This window comes from Aspergillus welwitschiae (assembly GCF_003344945.1).
Source record: "Aspergillus welwitschiae strain CBS 139.54b unplaced genomic scaffold BDQ94scaffold_79, whole genome shotgun sequence".
NCBI classification, from domain to species: domain Eukaryota; kingdom Fungi; phylum Ascomycota; class Eurotiomycetes; order Eurotiales; family Aspergillaceae; genus Aspergillus; species Aspergillus welwitschiae.
In genome coordinates this window covers 647-17,653 of record NW_020798773.1, presented here as the reverse complement: position 1 = coordinate 17,653, position 17,007 = coordinate 647, and the positions used below count along the sequence as shown (strand labels likewise).

The 17,007-nt window shown below is 46.9% G+C and overlaps 7 protein-coding genes across 7 annotated transcripts; 6 read left to right on the top strand and 1 right to left on the bottom strand.

Moving 5' to 3' along the window:
• Positions 1-1,097: 1,097 nt before the first annotated feature.
• On the top strand, positions 1,098-1,494 carry BDQ94DRAFT_164090 (uncharacterized protein; the record flags this gene model as incomplete). The annotated part of the gene is made up of 2 exons (XM_026769904.1): positions 1,098-1,253; positions 1,315-1,494. The coding sequence occupies 2 exons, from the start codon at positions 1,098-1,100 to the stop codon at positions 1,492-1,494; spliced, it is 336 nt and encodes a 111-aa protein (XP_026619916.1).
• Positions 1,495-5,692: 4,198 nt separating this feature from the next.
• BDQ94DRAFT_164089 (uncharacterized protein) lies at positions 5,693-6,159 on the top strand (the record flags this gene model as incomplete). Its single annotated transcript, XM_026769903.1, has 2 exons — positions 5,693-5,755; positions 5,809-6,159. 2 exons carry the CDS (start codon positions 5,693-5,695, stop codon positions 6,157-6,159), a joined length of 414 nt encoding a protein of 137 aa, XP_026619915.1.
• Positions 6,160-7,326: 1,167 nt separating this feature from the next.
• BDQ94DRAFT_185696 (F-box protein) lies at positions 7,327-8,450 on the top strand (the record flags this gene model as incomplete). Its single annotated transcript, XM_026774956.1, has 1 exon — positions 7,327-8,450. One exon carries the CDS (start codon positions 7,327-7,329, stop codon positions 8,434-8,436), a length of 1,110 nt encoding a protein of 369 aa, XP_026619914.1. The 3' UTR covers positions 8,437-8,450.
• A 1,777-nt stretch (positions 8,451-10,227) lies between these two features.
• Positions 10,228-10,780, top strand: BDQ94DRAFT_164087 (PaaI family thioesterase; the record flags this gene model as incomplete). The annotated part of the gene is made up of 2 exons (XM_026769902.1): positions 10,228-10,311; positions 10,364-10,780. 2 exons carry the CDS (start codon positions 10,228-10,230, stop codon positions 10,778-10,780), a joined length of 501 nt encoding a protein of 166 aa, XP_026619913.1.
• Positions 10,781-11,498: 718 nt separating this feature from the next.
• Positions 11,499-12,302, top strand: BDQ94DRAFT_164086 (uncharacterized protein; the record flags this gene model as incomplete). Its single annotated transcript, XM_026769901.1, has 3 exons — positions 11,499-11,745; positions 11,796-12,129; positions 12,212-12,302. The coding sequence occupies 3 exons, from the start codon at positions 11,499-11,501 to the stop codon at positions 12,300-12,302; spliced, it is 672 nt and encodes a 223-aa protein (XP_026619912.1).
• Positions 12,303-14,353: 2,051 nt separating this feature from the next.
• Positions 14,354-15,335, bottom strand: BDQ94DRAFT_185695 (uncharacterized protein; the record flags this gene model as incomplete). Its single annotated transcript, XM_026774955.1, has 3 exons — positions 14,354-14,752; positions 14,812-14,840; positions 14,939-15,335. The coding sequence occupies 3 exons, from the start codon at positions 15,333-15,335 to the stop codon at positions 14,354-14,356; spliced, it is 825 nt and encodes a 274-aa protein (XP_026619911.1).
• Positions 15,336-15,880: 545 nt separating this feature from the next.
• BDQ94DRAFT_164083 (uncharacterized protein) lies at positions 15,881-16,807 on the top strand (the record flags this gene model as incomplete). Its single annotated transcript, XM_026769900.1, has 4 exons — positions 15,881-15,995; positions 16,047-16,202; positions 16,264-16,597; positions 16,657-16,807. The coding sequence occupies 4 exons, from the start codon at positions 15,881-15,883 to the stop codon at positions 16,805-16,807; spliced, it is 756 nt and encodes a 251-aa protein (XP_026619910.1).
• Positions 16,808-17,007: the final 200 nt, after the last annotated feature.

The window sequence follows — 17,007 nt, the reverse complement described above, 5'->3', positions numbered from 1 at the left end:
TGCTGCTGTGGAATAGCAGAGCTTGATGGTAATTAAGTGGTACCAGGTGGATTGACGCAATATGAACTAGTTGTGCAAAGAACTGTATTGGAGACAAATCATCAACACCCTTGAGAGATGGTACAGTATATCTGCTTCCCTAATTAATGACGCCAGGAGACCGATTCACACATGGCCGAGGCTCTTATGTTCTTGACGTAGTTCACCCTCGATCCCGGCTGTCTTGCATTTTGCGCTCTCGGCACGGCGCGTGAACTTCGATCGAAACCGAGTCAATGATTTGCTTCCTCGATGCCAGAGCACGGCATGCTATGCCCAATACATCATTGGACCGTAACTAATTGATGGGCAGAAGACCTGGACATACCGTGCCATGTAATTAGTTACACTACGTGCAGATCTTATGAAAGGATTGTGCCCTCGATAAGGGCCATTCTGCAAGGCCTTATCACCCATCCAAAATATGAGTGCAGTGCCCCGAAACCAGGTCAAGGACGCCATATAGAAGGGGAGCACTTTCGGGTAGCTTGAAGTGGTTCAAACGCATAGAGTGGGCCACGAGAAGTATGGTCCACGGAAGAGCTAGGCCTAACATTCTTGATGCAGATGTGGCGTAAGGGGTAGCCCGACAAAGCCAGCGAAAAAAGGGCACGGAACAGTTGCTCAACCATTACTCCTCTCACCTCTTGCGACATAAACCAGAGTGTATCACTCTCGCTACATCGAGCGATTGCATGATTATTTATGAAGTTGAACAATGGAGTCCCTCTTGCTCAAGATTGTTTATCTCTTCCTCGTGACGTCACATGTAAGGCTCTGGCTTGGCAGATATATCACTCATGACTGGCTGATCTGACATGAACAGGTCGCTGGTGCGGTTGACTATCAGGTGTACCAAGACACGGATGGTGATATGGTATGTGTTTAATGCAGTTTATTATTAGCGATGGCTAATGGGTGGTGCCTCACTCGCAGGTGCTCGATGTACCAGTATACCCAGCCAATACCACTTCTCGGCCGACGCAGAAGAGGAGCACTGTATGACTTTGGTACACTCAAAAGGCTGAGCTGAGAAAAGTTTGCAGACCGACAGTCCCATGTGCTCGTTTAATTACGGTTTGGCTCATGTCCAGGAGACACCCGTCAATATTCAGCATCTCAAAGACGTTGAAAACGTGACATGTGCTGTGCCAGTGGATAGTTGCGCACGGGTGTCAAACTCAAACATGTCGTCAATATTTGTTTGCAATTATGTCAGTACACAAGCCGCCATAACATTACCTGAAACGAACGCCAACTCTAACAATATGGCAGGGTTCTACATCGATCCGCACGAAGTGCGGGAATCTAGTGGCGCCTGCGGAAAAGGTCTTCAGTACCTGCAAGCTTTGCGACTTTTACAATTATGGTTATGTCGAGCAGACAATCCTAGATGGCACTGTCACATCTACGTATACCCTAGCCCTGGGAGGGGAGTTCCCCAATTCCGCCTAGTCTCCTCGCCTGGTGTGCCTCGGTTATACCAGTAACGCTATAGTGTTGTACGTATGGCATGAATTGGACAATGTATGTTGGCTGCAGATAGGGCGACGGACGCAAGATACTTACCGTGTGTTCTAGCGTTGAGAAGCTGGCTGATGCAGTGAAGTTCCAGGTTGGCGCTAGAATCTTGTCATTGATGAATCTGAAAGCCAACACTAACCTAGTGCGGACGAGCTTACCATTTTATGGCGCATTTGATAAGTAATTATAGAAACACTGTGCTGAACTACGAGTCGTGTAGGCAGGTTTTAGGGCTTACATGCGATTCATTAGAACCCAGTCAATTCCACATGTGGTACGGGAGGACCGGCAACTTCCCAGAAGACTTTCAATCACCACACGGTATCGTGCCTGCACGTAGGTTAGCTGGTAATTGTAGCCATTCAATGTATAAGGCAACGGATATTTCATCGTTGAGGAGTGGGCCAAGTAATGGGCCAGATAGTTGGATTGTAGATCCGGCGTTGACCGCGCCAAGACGCCCCCCAACGTGCCCGTACTGAGTCTCTATGGCTTCGCTCCGAAGACCCAGGGGGTACGGCTCCGCCCGCTTTACTTGCCTTGCAATTCGCCTTGGGCACTTCGTGATCAAAGCAAACGGAAGGATCAGGCTACACCGCAGTTATGTAATGGTTATGGTATTTAACTAGTGGGATCTCAGTGGCCTTCACTTGCAGTTCGCAGCAAATCTTCGCATTCGATTAAGTCACGCTGTACCAACATTATCTTCTTATTCGATTCCCTTATCTTTCCTACAGTCCACAGTGCTATCATTCTTCGACCTCATGTCCTTCATCGACCTACCAGGAGAGATACTGCTTGGCATTGCCAGCTTTCTCTTCCGTGAAAGCGATATCAATGATCTTGCCAAAACTAGCACCCGGCTTCATAGTCTCCTGAACCCTGCTTTGTACAAATTCAACGTGACCCACTCAAAGAGTTCAGCGCTGTTGTGGGCTGCAAGTGAGGGACAAGATACGACTGCCCGGTTGTGCATACAGCAAGGAGCAGATCCTAACATAACCGATCCGATGAACGCAACGCCGTTGTCTTTGGCAGTGAACCATAGGCATCCAAAAGTTGTGAAGGTCCTCCTTGAATGCAAAGATACCGATGTGAATACGGGCGTGGATGAAGGGGACTCACCTCTATACTGCGCCGCACTTTTTGGAGTGAGAGATGTCGTCAAGTTACTGCTAGAGGGTGCACGGGTCACTGTGGACGTCAAAGATAGTAGTTGGGGGGAAGCGCCTTTGCATGCAGCAGCGAATGGGGGCAACACAGAAGTGGTGAAACTCCTTCTGGATGATCCAAGGGTCGATGTCAATGTCAGGGACTCGATGCAGTACACTCCTTTGGCTCTAGCTGCCCAAAGTGGCTACGCAGACACCGTGCGTCTCCTACTTGATGATGAAAGAGTGGATGTGAACCTCACAGACAGTGAAAATAGGACGCCTCTTCGTTTAGCGGCAGGCAAGGGCAGCGCGGAAATTGTGGAGCTGCTACTCCAGCGGCCGGAAGTGGATGCCAACTGCGCATGTAGCTATGAAACTTCAACGCCATTGCATGAAGCAGCACGCTCAGGACGGGTGGATCAGGTGAAGCTACTTCTTCAGCATGGTGGAGTAGATGTGAGCTTGGAGAATTCTCGAGGCTTGACAGCACAACAACTAGCTGCATCATATGAGAAGACAGCAGTTTTGAGCCTACTACTTCGGACGTCACCAACAGATTTGAAGCAAATGAGCTCATGAGCTATATAAAAGTATACTTGCCGGGCTTCACATACTCGTCCAGTATGTACAATAAGGGTCGTGGGCTCGTAGGGAGAAGACTACTTTTCCGAAGCTCAACCGCCGGGAAGATCATTTAGAAGTCATGCAATGTATCCAACTCTGTGGCATCACCCAACGGACTGTGCTTGGTCTTTTCGTCCTTATATTCGAGTACAGGTAAAAGTGGCGAATTTTCTATACCGTAGCGCGGGTCCGCGGGTCAGGGCTTCCGTACAGATAACAGGCGTCAAAAGACGCTTAAGCTCAGTGTGTGCCTGCGCAAGAATTCTTTTACATTCATTTACGTCGTGGTCTCCCGTAGACTTGGATGACGTTGTGCGGCGGGCAATCACTGTCATTTAGCTCAGGAATCCTTGGCTAGCCAAACACATCTATTACCAATGTTTCACAGCGTTGTCAGACATTGAATGTATAATACGTGCAATCTAGTCTGGATAGCACTCTAATCACCTCCTCTTCTCTTCTGGAACCAGCTATTCTTTCTTTAGAAGTGCGTAGCCACAGTAACCAGCTTTTGAGAAGAAGTGATACAGTCATCTGCGAAATGAGCCTGCCCCCCGGGCACTGTTTTGTTGTTTAAGAAGTCCTTGGTTGCCGGCTTACTAAACAATGTTTCTTGTAATGATTGACTTAACAAAGTATATACTTAATATAATTGGCTTAGCATTCGCGCCAAGAACTCTTTAAACTAAATGAGAAGTATCTTGCTGGGCAAGCTGATTTCGCAGCTCACTGTAGCGGAATTCGGAACAGGGCGTTTTACTATCGCCTCGACGCCAGGGTCTGAAAAACATTTTTTGTGTAAAACATGGAAGCCAATCTCAAAAGTAAGCTTCACTGATTAAATTACAAGCCAGATTGGTACCTGCCAAGACTATTCGTATACAAGCTAACCAGATACAGATTAGTACAGATATGTTGGGTTTGCGGGAAACGAGCAGGAAAAGTAAGCGGTAGGCATGGTAGTTGTGCAAAGTACTGTATTGCAGAGCAGACGGCGTGGATGATAAGGTATTCTCTCACTGGCAGTTTCCCTCGCGGTCACAGCCATTCTGCGCGCGGTCGAGACTGCTCGACGTTCGATTCCGCGTCCGGCCGTTGCTGTAGTACGATCGCACAGCAGGTTAAAAATGCAAGCAAAGGCGTGCATGTCAATTGTAGTAGAAGTAATGCCGTTATGCTGGAGTCGTCCTTGGACCGCACATGGCTTTGCCTATCTGTGATACGATGATCAAGTAGAGTTTCTCATGGCTCATCCTCATGCAGCACGGCTGCATATGCGCTTGTCCACCCCAACAAAGGTTAGCATAGGGTGATCAAACGGGCCGTTCTTTTCACCTCGCGAAGACCGACGGGGGCATCTCTCGCGGCCGCAACCGTAGGAGCGGATCACAGTGACTAAAAGATTGCTGGGTGGGAGACACGGAGGGCTGATGGGTTGAGTCATTTCCTTGACTGGTCGAAACGCTCTGGTTAATCTGTCTCCTTGGCACGACGGACCATTCAGAGACTTCTTTGCAAGTATATAGATAGATAGGAGTAGGAAGCTCCTGCATATCACCGACAGTGTTGTTTAATCCGAACCTAGCCTAGTGGGTTGTGGTTTAGAATCCAACTGACGGCGAGCGGCTAGCGTATGAAATCATCATCATTATCATTATTGACTGTACACCAAGTCATCACGATTTCCACGGGTCAGCAGATTTGAGCATCTTCGAGAAATCGTTGACACGGTTGTGCAGCCTCGTATGGAGATTCAATGCCATTTGGTATCCGAATCGTTGGGCCTGGCTGGTGAAGTTTGGTTTCGAAGAATCCCATCTAAAGCTAGTCAAAAATTTCCGAATACAACCAACTGAGCATACATAATGTGATCTAGAATTACTAGGTGCTATTCATGCGTTCCACCTCATTCATACTTCTTTGCCCTTTCACAGCTTGATGGTTTCTTTTCAAGTAGGAAATGCCTGTAAAAATGTTGAGATGTTGGACTAAGAAACTAGATAATGACCGCAACATCCCCAGCCCACAACGTTCAACGTCACCTGCAAGCTCGGGGAGATCACACCAGACCGCAATTTAACGAGGTGGGCTTGATAGTTGATCCGGGGTAAAGGGTTCTCGGCGCGACCAAGAAGGATAGTCAAAGAGTCGACCGATCAAGGCAATTTCGAAGAATGACTGCATTCCCAAGATTTGAACGAACACCAATCCTCTTCCAACAATTATACACTCAATTTCTGGGCTATATCAAATACTAACTCTTCTAAATTCGGTCAGCAGCAGCCTTATAAAGATCGATACCCTGCGTCTCATATACAGTACCTGTCGTAACAGTTTGACTTGAGCTGAGAATGCTTGCTCTAGGGTTGTTTATTGTGCTCGGCCTCGAAGCTGGCTTGGCAACCGCCTCAAGTGTACGTTCAAATCTGACCTCTTGTATTGACAAACTGAATTATGAACCGTCTAGGGTCTCTACGAACCATTGGAACTCTTTGCCTGGGACAAACCGAACTGCCGAGGAACCATCTCCTGGACTATTTTTGACGAAATCAGCTTTGCACGAAACATCTCGAATTTTTTCGTTGCCCACAGTTTCCGCCTTAACCGGACGTTGGAACGCCAGGAACAGCTAGATATTTCCGTGACCAGCAACTTTGCAACGTGGTATTCCGACAAAGACCAATTGTCATACAATAGCTCGTCATGCACTACCTTCTGGCAGAGTTATTATGCGATCAATGGGAGTATTGCGTGTCACAATACACCACCGTTTACTTGCCATAGATTGTGGAACAATCCAGGGTTGCCCGCCTCTTAGTGGATATGTCAGGACCTCTGATCCATTGAATGGGCTCGTTGAATAAAGTTTACACAATATAGCCCTGCAATCGGATACACAGGGACTTGCAATCGGCTTCCATGTTCATATATAGAAGCTATCTCAAACCCACACACCACCAAGACTGCGGTGAATTTGCCTCAGCGGTAAACTGCTCGGCTACGAACTATTCCACTAGGCCTTTAAGGTAAATAGAAAGTGGTGTAGGAAGAGGATGGTGATGAAGATGATTTCATCTAATCTGTCCCCTGCTCCAACAGTTGGATCCCAGATTACGTGATGTATAGATATAGAAATGGCAGCCTTTGAGGCAGGTGGTACGGTGTGAATCAAGTACACTGTCAGTTCGCAGTTGCGACAGGATAAAGTTTGAAGGACAACATTGAATTATAGATGGCCAATGGCAGAGATGATGTATATGATAAGTGTCTAATTATAGCCATGCATTTAGACCATTGTTGTGGGGAGCATCCCATCTCGAATATCAATTCGGTTACCCGAATATGCTCTTTAGAAATTCAAAGAAGCAACCTGCATGTGGGTTAGTGTACCAATTTGTGAGTTAACTTAAGGCAGACTAATATCAGTTTAATCTTCGGACTGAGTGCAATGACCAGCTCTGCATCCATCACAAGGCTGACGACTGTGTAGGCCTCGGCTTTCATAGAAGACGGGTGGTCACACCACTGGAATTCCATCCCATTACTTTATCGCTTTATCCAGTAAGAGACTCTTTCCACCTCCTACAGGTCCAAACTTGATTGAGCAAGATTACTTGCAGGATTTGCAGCGTTGGTAGTATAATCTCGTATTTTATATTGTCCTGGGTATTACATTTGCGGGAATTTACTGTAACAGTGTCGGTATGTACGCAAGTGTGCTGGGGCCAGAGCACCCATCTAGCCTTTAGTACAGAACAAGCCAAGCCGCTCGTAGAAGAGTACTATCCCGTATCAGGCTTCCGTGACCGTGGACTACATACTACGAAGTAATCATGGCTGTGCGTATGTACTAGGTAGACTAAGTAGCCATCATCCGTCACGTGGCACAATACTCAGCGTCCTGAGAATAAGAAGATAAAAGGCGGCTCATGGCCTGCCCTTAGATCAAGCAAAACCATAACTCTCTTACGATATCAGCTCCAAGATGAACACTCTACCTCCGGAAATCCTGCTTGATATACTGAATAGACTTGACTTGAGGTCACTTTTGAAAGTATCCCTCGTTTCGAAAGCCCTGCGAGCTGCAATCCGCCCTATGCTTTCCTTTGGTTTCACTGGCTGCCTGAAAGAAGACATTGAGCCTTTGAAGAACTTCTCTGATCATTTGTTACTTGATCCCTCCCTCGCTAGTCAAGTAAGATCCGTGAAGATCGAGTCCATTCACTATAGATTAACTGAAGAACTCCATAACATACTTGGGCCTCTCCTTGAGCGCTGCCCAAATATACATCATCTCATGGTATCAGGGGATCAAGAGACCGCAGAATTTTTTAGGCGATTGTTGAAGAACAAACATCATCTACGCCAACTTCAGTCCTTTACCAATGATTATCAAGTGGCTTGGGAGCCCGCTGAGCCCTATCTTCAAACTTGGAGCGCTATATTTGGACTTCAACAACTATCATTCATTTCACTTGCTGGTTGCTCTGATCGGATGTACCACACTGGGGTCCCTGAAATTCCGCCTGAGCTTCAAGTTACCGGAGAGATTTCACTCCGTTCAATTCAAATTCATTGGAGCTACTTGGGCTATACCATCCTTGCACGGGTGATCCAAAGCTGCAAAAGCCTTGAAATTTTCGATTATCAATGGCCCAGTGGGTTTCTCCCTGGGGATTCAGATCCAGCAACAATAGTGGATGCACTTTCTTTGCATAAGGACAGTCTTAAAGTTCTTGTTTGTGATTTTCAGGCGAGAGAGGATCCATACCATGGCGAGTACGACCAATTTCCCAAAAATCGATCTTTGGAGGAATTTTCATGTCTCCAAAGGGTTAGTGTCACTCATGATTGTCTCCCTTTGCAACCATTGCTACCTCCATCACTGGAAGCACTTGAGATTAAACTTCCTCACCAACCACCACACGCTACTCTGATCCAGAACCTTGCGAGTGCAAGCCATTCATCACTATCAAAGCTTCATAGTCTTGCTCTAAAATACTATCCCTCCAATAATCCAGAGGGGATTTCTGACGGGTTTCATGAGAGAGTCAAAGTCACTACTTTGGGTTACGACAACTTGATGTGGAACTAGATGGCTGATCTACCAGAGAACAATGCATTTTCCTGACTTATATGCACCTCTCCAAATTGAAATCTGTGCTGGCGAGCTCTCCGAATCTTTTTGGAAATCTTCTGGTTGATGTTGATGATATAGCAGCTTGTTCATCACCGGTGACTGATACTGTAATGTTGTTCTCTTCTTCTATGAAGTCAAAGAACCATCTTAAGTTTACTGTACTTTTCAAAGCCACAGAAGCGAATACGATTCAGTATGATACCGGCAAAGTACAGTACTTTATCCGAAATTCAAGTCATCAGCGAAGACCATGCTGGGACCGATCTTGTAAGAAGGCCAGTAGATGTGTCACCCAGCTTCGCCGGAGAGTATTGACCCTACAATTCCTAGTCTTGTCAGCAGTATCAATGGAATAAGGCCGCCGAAATTCACCTGTCCTGACGACAAGACCTGGTCTGGAGATGTGGGCCACAGACTGGTGATTTAGGGGCCCTCTTTCATTAATCTGATATGTACTGGGCATATGTGGGTATATGCTCATCATGGTCTTGGTCTCCTACACTTTCGGAATAAGTTGGCTTGCTCGTCACGACTGGAAGGTAGAACAAAGTTCGTCGGGTACATATTCTGGGAAAGGGAATGATGACCGAGGCAGACTCTGATGTTCAACTCCATGGGTAAATAAGCGAAAAAAACAGAGGCATTATCTATCTCGGAGGGACTGTATGTCATCAAATACGCTAACTGAAGGAAGATCCATTGAACATTAGCAAGACTAAGTATATTTGCTTTCGTTGTTGCAGTCAATTTATATCGGTAACACTAATTGATTACGGCTTTCGGGAACGATACAATGCCAAAGAATGCCGGTCCCCGCTAGTGTAAGCCATGAAGACTTAGCCCATATTAGCGTACGCCCGGTGCTGGATAGCGTCTAGAGAAACCGGCAGAAGTGGTACTCGGTTGCACTATGAGTACCTGTTGAACATCCCTAGACTGATGGTGGTCATGCTGTTGCCTACGGTCTGGAAATTCAAAGTGTCTTTGTTTGGCAGCAAGGAATATGACCCTAATCAAGCATTTCCTGTTCATCGTATCCCCAGGCGAGTACAGCACCAAGATCCATCGGTCTTTCTCGATACGTGCAAGGCAGTTCTAGCATCTTTCTCAGGGCTTTGTAAAGGAGGATGGGCATAATGCATCCGACACAGTTGGCCCAGGTAAGTTGGGAATGCACCCAGTTGCACATACTCTATGCAACGTCAAGAATCAGAGATTGATCAAATCTCAGATCTTCCATACACGATCAATACCCATTCGCACTCTCATACTACTGTATGTCTGAGTGGTTGACTCGATACATCACAATCCGATGCAGGAGTTTACGAGGCTTGAAAAGCTGGCAAGTAAATGTAGGATAGCGGGAACCTGATGCTGCGATATCATGGGCTCCACCAATACGTCGGCAAAAGGTCGGAGAAGCGATTACATTACAGGTGCAACAATGCGAGTTCGCGAAACTGTGCAACACGGAACGGAACCTCGGTCAACTCGCATGTGTAAGTAGATGGTACTCCTCATGGCCATGCTCCCTAGTGGGCTGTCGCAACGAACTATCTACCGGGACCAACGACCATGATGTGCATCGGAAAAGCAAACCTGATTAACTTGTTGATGCACGTACGATACTCGGTTGTTCTTTTGCGGCGTAGGGGACAGACAATATAAATCTTTAGGAAACGCTCACGACACCCTAAGTAGCTGTACACTACGCAGAACGGACCTTCACTTATATAACCAGATATTATGCAATTGCCATTGAAAACAGCACTATATCGTCCAGCGTGGACACAAAAGCTAGTGAAATATCATCACAAATCTGCCATCGAGGTATGTTTGCGGGTTCCAGCTATTTGGATGACTAGCCATTGACCGGTGGCAGACATCGTCCACCCCCATGTCAGCAAATGTGTTGAAGACAGCATTGATGGAGGGTTATAAACCGAGCTTCCGAACTGTCTCTATAGGCAAAGCTGCTGATTATACGACGACGCTGAGACCTCAACAAAAGATCTGTTTCTACCCAGGCAAGCTGCATGGGGGAATCCAAGCGTTCTACTTGGATCAGATTTTTGCAGATTGCTGTGCAGGAGCCCTTACAGCCAATCTAGCTATCTCGTATTTCCGGCCAGTCAACCCTCAAGCCCCCTTGAGAATCAGCACCTGGCCTGTGAAAAGGGAGGGGCGCAAGGTGTATATGGAAGGGTCAATCAAGGTTCCGGACCACGCCACAGGGGCTCTGGTGGAGGCGGTCCGTGCTACAGCTTTATTTATTACGCCCAAAAACAAAGCTGTTTGAATCTCTATTCAGATATAGTTCGATGACTAGCCTCACCCTCGAGTCAATGTAATGAGACCGCAGAAAAGTGACCGGCTGCTCAGAAAATGGAAGGAACAGAAACATACAGCCTCAAATTCTCAAGGTGTAGAAAATGAACTCACGAAAAGCTATAGAAATTTCGACTAGTACCTCTGCTAAACTTGGTCACTGTAACTTCGCCGGGCCTCACGACAGAAATGAGCGCCAGGGCCGCACAAGACTTTCGAATCACCAATGGGCACCGAGCTCTCCCAATCTCTTGGTTGCAAAATGTCGATGAATGGACTTGTTCAAGTGAAAGTGAGGCTACTGGATGCCTCATGGTATCTTCGCTACTTCGTACGGTGCCCTACTGAGGCGCCCCGAAATTTCAACTACGGACCGGGTTAAGGTAATGATTGCTGCCCCCATCATTTATTCGGTCCGAAAAGGGAAGAATCCTGTGGTATCCGACACTATTACAATGAATAACTATTGGATGTCCTGTCATGACGTTGGATTCTATTGAGATCGCAGGGCCGCCCGCTCTATGCGTACATGCGCAATAGATAGACCTACCAAAGCAGACCTGGCAACAATGTTATATGACTCTCTATGATCCCATTTATAGCATCAGGAAGCCTTCTTCAGAGATAGGAGTCAAGTTGCTCTGAGTAAAGCTTCTACATTCATCTCATTCTCCGAGGCCTGGTGCATGATGTTATTGCTAGCCGCTTACGCAGTCGCTGTGCTTAGCAAGGCTGCGTTCGGGACACAGCTCTCGATATATGAACGTCGAACTAAGTCTTCGGTAACGGAGCGTGTCTGTGGTGTAGTAGAGAGTGACACAGATTATACATCACTTACTGTCTCCTTTTCAAAAAATGGAACAAACATGACCTACAGCTGGTCTACGGGAGTTACGAGCGATTGTGTCACGTTCTTGGATGGAGCTCTGGAACCCTGTGAGTCAGTAGACATGTTTACGCAACAGGATATTGACTCATTGGCGTAGGCAAGGGCCCTTCTCCCTTATATTGCGAGTATCTTGATTTCTCTTTCAAACCGCCGTCAAGTGGCGTGGCGTCGACGCAGTACTCCGACCAGCCGCGCTCATCGAGCGTAGATGGATGGGGACCAGAATCCAGCACCGTTGGCTTAGGCACCACCCGGTCATCTATTGAGATTATTTCACGGCAGACACTCCGCACCAGTACGCTCTCTCAGGCGCCAATCACAGGCTCCGCTCAGAAATCTCCATCAGCACAATCCGGTACGATGCGGGCAACATCGACTGCTGCCTCCCCAGTGTCATCCACATCCACTGGGTCAACTCTCTGTGTCGTAAAGTAGGTCAACCCGTACCCAGGACTGCATGGGTGGCCAAACCGGTGTCCGATCAATTCAGGCATATCTAACGTTGAACCTCAGGGAAAGCGACCTGGATAAGGGAGTCTGTTACTGTCTTGATCAAACCACGGTGCCGTATTCCAGCTCTGAGTGTAGCGTCTTCGGTGACTGAGATTTTACGTAAACGTAGTCCCTGTTGATGGTTGATTGCCCACGCCAAAAGAACACTGTTAAACATGCAAGGACTCAAGCGAAGTATTTACCTTTCAAGAGAAGTTTAGTGTTTTGGGGTCAAATCTCCATTCCTGGTGCGTAAGATGCCAATGTTTGAGATGGACAGTGTGACCCGTCATTATCCAGGAGTCATCACCACTCGTACTTCTGCAGTAGCACATCCCAAGCAGCCAACGTATAGATTGTAGGCGAAGATTAGAGTGAATTCGGAATTAATATTATATTTTAACACCTTTAGAGAGGTTCTTGACTGGAAACCTACTGCATTGAGTTTTCTCCCTGATGATCAAAGCGCTGGAAGGAATTTCCCGGCCAGAAAATATGATTCTTCTCCCAAAGTAGAAAAGCGAGGTGAACCTGGCCGAGCTGATGTGATATTCCTGAGGCTAACTCATTTAAAAGGGTTAATGCCCGTGTACCCCGTTGAGGTCTTTCAGGTAGTCTTGAGTTTTACTCTGAGCAGCGGTACAAGACATCCTACGCTATATCATTGCAGGTGACCATCGCATCGATTCAGAGGGCAGTCTACTATAGATTCGACACTTTGCGTCTCCTTACCTTAGAAAGTAAGTGAAATTAATAATGTGGCTGGCCACGCACCGTACTCACAATCCATGCATCAGTGTCCAAAAAGAATAAGACCAGGGGCCTCCAGCCAAGCAAGGGAACACAGGAACATCAGCTTCCACAACACGCTCACATAGACTCTTATGACAACTATGAATCCAGTGGAAGGGAACAAGTATTGGAAGACTCGGAAACACAGGACTGTGGCTATAGTAAGGTCGAGGATTGGCTACTAAAAGAGAGCTTTTACGATCACGGAGTCAGCGACCTCGCAAGAGTGCACAGTAATTTGGCCAAGTTCAAGGTAACTGGCCGGTGCCAATTCACTTCGGATGTGCCACTACCTTGCCAGACTGGCCGCAAGAGGAAGCTTTCCTTAACGTCTAAGGCAACCTCTGAGGCAACGACTGTACAGTGTCCCAATTTTGTGGAGGATATTCAGCCCATGCCAAGTCAGTTCCAGGACGAGCAAAAGGAGGCAGGCACAGTCACGGTGGGGTTCAACGCAAAAATCAGCGAGAAGGGTATACTGCTCTCACTACCATTCCGGAACCGGCTTAATTCAGAAATAAGGCCCCCAAAACTGTTGAAACACGACCATGATCAGGTCTAAAGCCGCGATTGATTTGCTTGGATTCGGCCTTGGAAGATGGGTGATATCATTGAGATCTCGGTAGCATAGATAGAACAATTTACTATACAGAACACATATGCGGAAACGCTCCGCGGAGCAATTGCTGGCTATCTTACATCTTACTACCTACACCGTTCGCGGTATTATATACAATGAAGCTTGGCGTCGGAATAGTTTGGCGATGTTCCTTGAAGTAAGTAATCGCTTTGACGGGAAAATTGAGGGCTTTTGACTGGGTAAAGCATGGCATTGATGATAGCGGTTTCCCGTGCCACGGCTATTGGAGGTCGGGAAAGCAGAATACAGTAACTGGACCCTCGTTTCAGTAGCACGAGAAATTCTCGGGCTCTGTAAGAGGGATTTGATATCCACATGCAGGGCGGAATAGCATGATCTTTGTTCCCCCCACAAACTTCACGCAGGGATTTCTGGGCCTTCTTAGCGTCTGTCGTCTAATGAATGCACAGTCGGATGAGAATGATGGAATTCAATGCTGGTAAGCATGTAGAGTAGCGGAGACCAATCACAGCTTGTAAGCCTCCTGGACGAAGGAGATAACATGCTATGGCAGAAAACTCTGGCCCCCAAATCAGTGGTTGCAGTTCGGATATACCCCATATCAATTTGGGACAGCCACACTTTGGCTGACAGGAGCGATTGTTGACCGTTTTACGAGTAAGCCTTGAAAATTATACACTCAGAGACATCGCTGACTGACCCAGGAACGGTGTATTGTTCTTGGCAAGTTTGGGTCACTTTGGTAACCTGCTTTAAAGTACGCCTCTCTATCAAGGCACAAGAGAGCCCTCGATCCGAATCTTCGCCCTTTGCAGCCATACCCAGCGGGACCTCTCCCTGAGATGGGGAAATGATATGTCATCTCCCAGTTTCCCGGATGCTTTCACTATCCCAGCTTTGCCAGCCACATCCAGGTGTACCCGCTGCCACTCGGATGTTCCCACCTTGCCCTCAGTCTGACCATTCTGGTCCCCTGGAAGAGGAGGAAAGTCAAAATCAAGACCGAATGGAATGTATCGACTATTGAAAGGAAAAAGTGCTCTGGAGCCAAAGGCCATTTCCTGAAAATTGAGATCGATAAAGGGTTCCCCACCCAGATCGGGCGACACTGTGATTCGACTATATGGAAAATGCGTGGATTCAGTGGGGATAAATTCAAAGACGGCAGACTAGGTTCAATGTATTCATTAGTTAAAAGAGACATGTGACTCAAGTTAGGTTCTCTTACAGCCTTAGGCACATTCCAGTTTTTGCGGCCTAGAAAATGTATTCGTCAGCCTGGTTTCTACATTGGCCTGCGTCGCATAAAATGCATTTTATTCTCTCTCATTGGACCACAATGCGGGGTAACAGACCACTGTACACGGCTAATGGTGTTGATACATAGGCCCTCGTCGAGCGATATGTTCGTTTCCCACTCTGAGGGAGTTTGAATGCCCCTGGAATCCAGAGAAGCTCGTCATACATTCCTTCACCGTGATCAGTAAATGGAAATAATCGCAAATAAATTGACCTACCAATTGGACTCTTATAGTACCGAACAATGACACAGGCTTGCAAGCCGCCAGCAAATTCTTGGTTGGTGGTTTGAGACTCCTGCTCAAGTTCATGATACCAAGCCGAAGGTGGCTGTTTGGCGGAAGAAAAGCCAGAAAAGCAAATGAAAATATCTCCAATTGCACACTCCCATACAGATGGGACATCGGGGAATTGATTTATCTTCGAGCCGCAAAAGTTTGACATATAATCCATAATTGCAAGGGACATTTGTGTAGAATAATGCTTTACGAGAAAAGACTCGTCTTCCCAGAACATGCGAGAAGATATAAGTCGGCTTTAACGTATGTTTTAGCATGATGGGAGAGAGTACAGTAGGTATTATGGAAAATATCCCTGTGAGTTGTTGAGCCGGTGCAAATTGAACGAGCACGTTGTGTAACTGACAAGAAATATGGTTTTCCTGAAACTTCCATAGACCAAGCATCTAAGTAGTGGAGATACGTTGAACGATCGCACACCTGGACTGACGACCTACGCTCATTTGGGTGGATTAAGATTACACCATTAAGTATTTAGTGCACAGTGGGTCAGCCAAAACGCACCTTTACCGATGAAGACTGATGTAAATCTGTGCAACGAGGGCTTGCACACCCTGCGTGATTATGGTCTTGGCATCCTGGAAGCCCGTATTATGTTTCTTACATCTGACGGAATACTGGATACCTATATCTCGAGGCTATAATAAATGATCAGCTGCAGCAGCTCAGAACACTATCTTCCGGCGAACAGAATCCACGATGGATGAAGAGCACTTCCGCACCAACGATAATGACCCTCTTATCCTAGGGCTTTATGGGGTATTTTTTTTTTACCAAATGACCAACAAAAAGTCATATCGACCCCGACATCCAGGTTCGTACGGATTTCAGTAACTAAAGTGGTCAGAGCTCATCAAATATGTAGCACTGCTTTGGCATGCTATAGCAGGTGTCGTTGAGCTTCTTCTCTACTACAGGAATGTTCGGTGTTCGATAGGGGCGCTAGTTGCATGTTTGGTGCATTCCTTCACATCACTGGCTTTGGTGAAAGAACTTCCTAATGGTTATCCTCCTCACACCCGTAAAATGTCCCTTATCACTCAATACGCCTAAGTCACAGTCAATTGACTCGTCTATTTTAGGACCTGTGTACCAGGCAGGCTCCATCTTGAGATCGGTTTTGGTCGTGCGCGCTTATTTGACTCAGACCAACGTCGATTACCACTCCAGTATCATGCCTTTACATGGTTTCGTGTACACTCGCGCTTTGATTTTTCTGCTAGGAACTATGGGTCCCACGCGAAGCTTCGTGAAGAACGTCAATGCCCCTTATGTCTATGCCGAATCAGTGCTGGGGGCTGCTTTGATTTCTGTCGGGCACTGTCACGGTTCCTGGTCTGTACCAACCTACCTGGTCTTAGTCCACGCGGTTGGAAAACTGAGCCTGCGAATTCGGGAGAAGTATGAGTCCTGCCGGTATATTTACCCCTACCAGCCTGTGAGACTACACCACTGATGAAATATGGTCCTTAAAGTGAGAAAAATATCCCTGAGCCTCATTGGAGCCGGATCCTGCGAAAACTGGGTTTTTGTACTCGCGGAGGGCAAGAAGTGATTCCAAATGCCCCTCTGATCGGTCATCTTCCAACGGACATGATCGGAGCCATGTGGACCGAGTACCTTTGAAGAGTTCCTCAGCCAGTTCCCGACATACAGTGATCTGCGAAATGAGCCTGCCCCCCAGACACTGTTTTGTTGTTTAAGAAATCCTTGGTTGTCGGCTTACTAAACAATGTTCCTTGCAATGATTGGCTTAACAAAGTATATCTTCAATACAATTGGCTTAGCGTTCGCGCCAAGAACCCCTTAGATCAAATGAGAAGTAT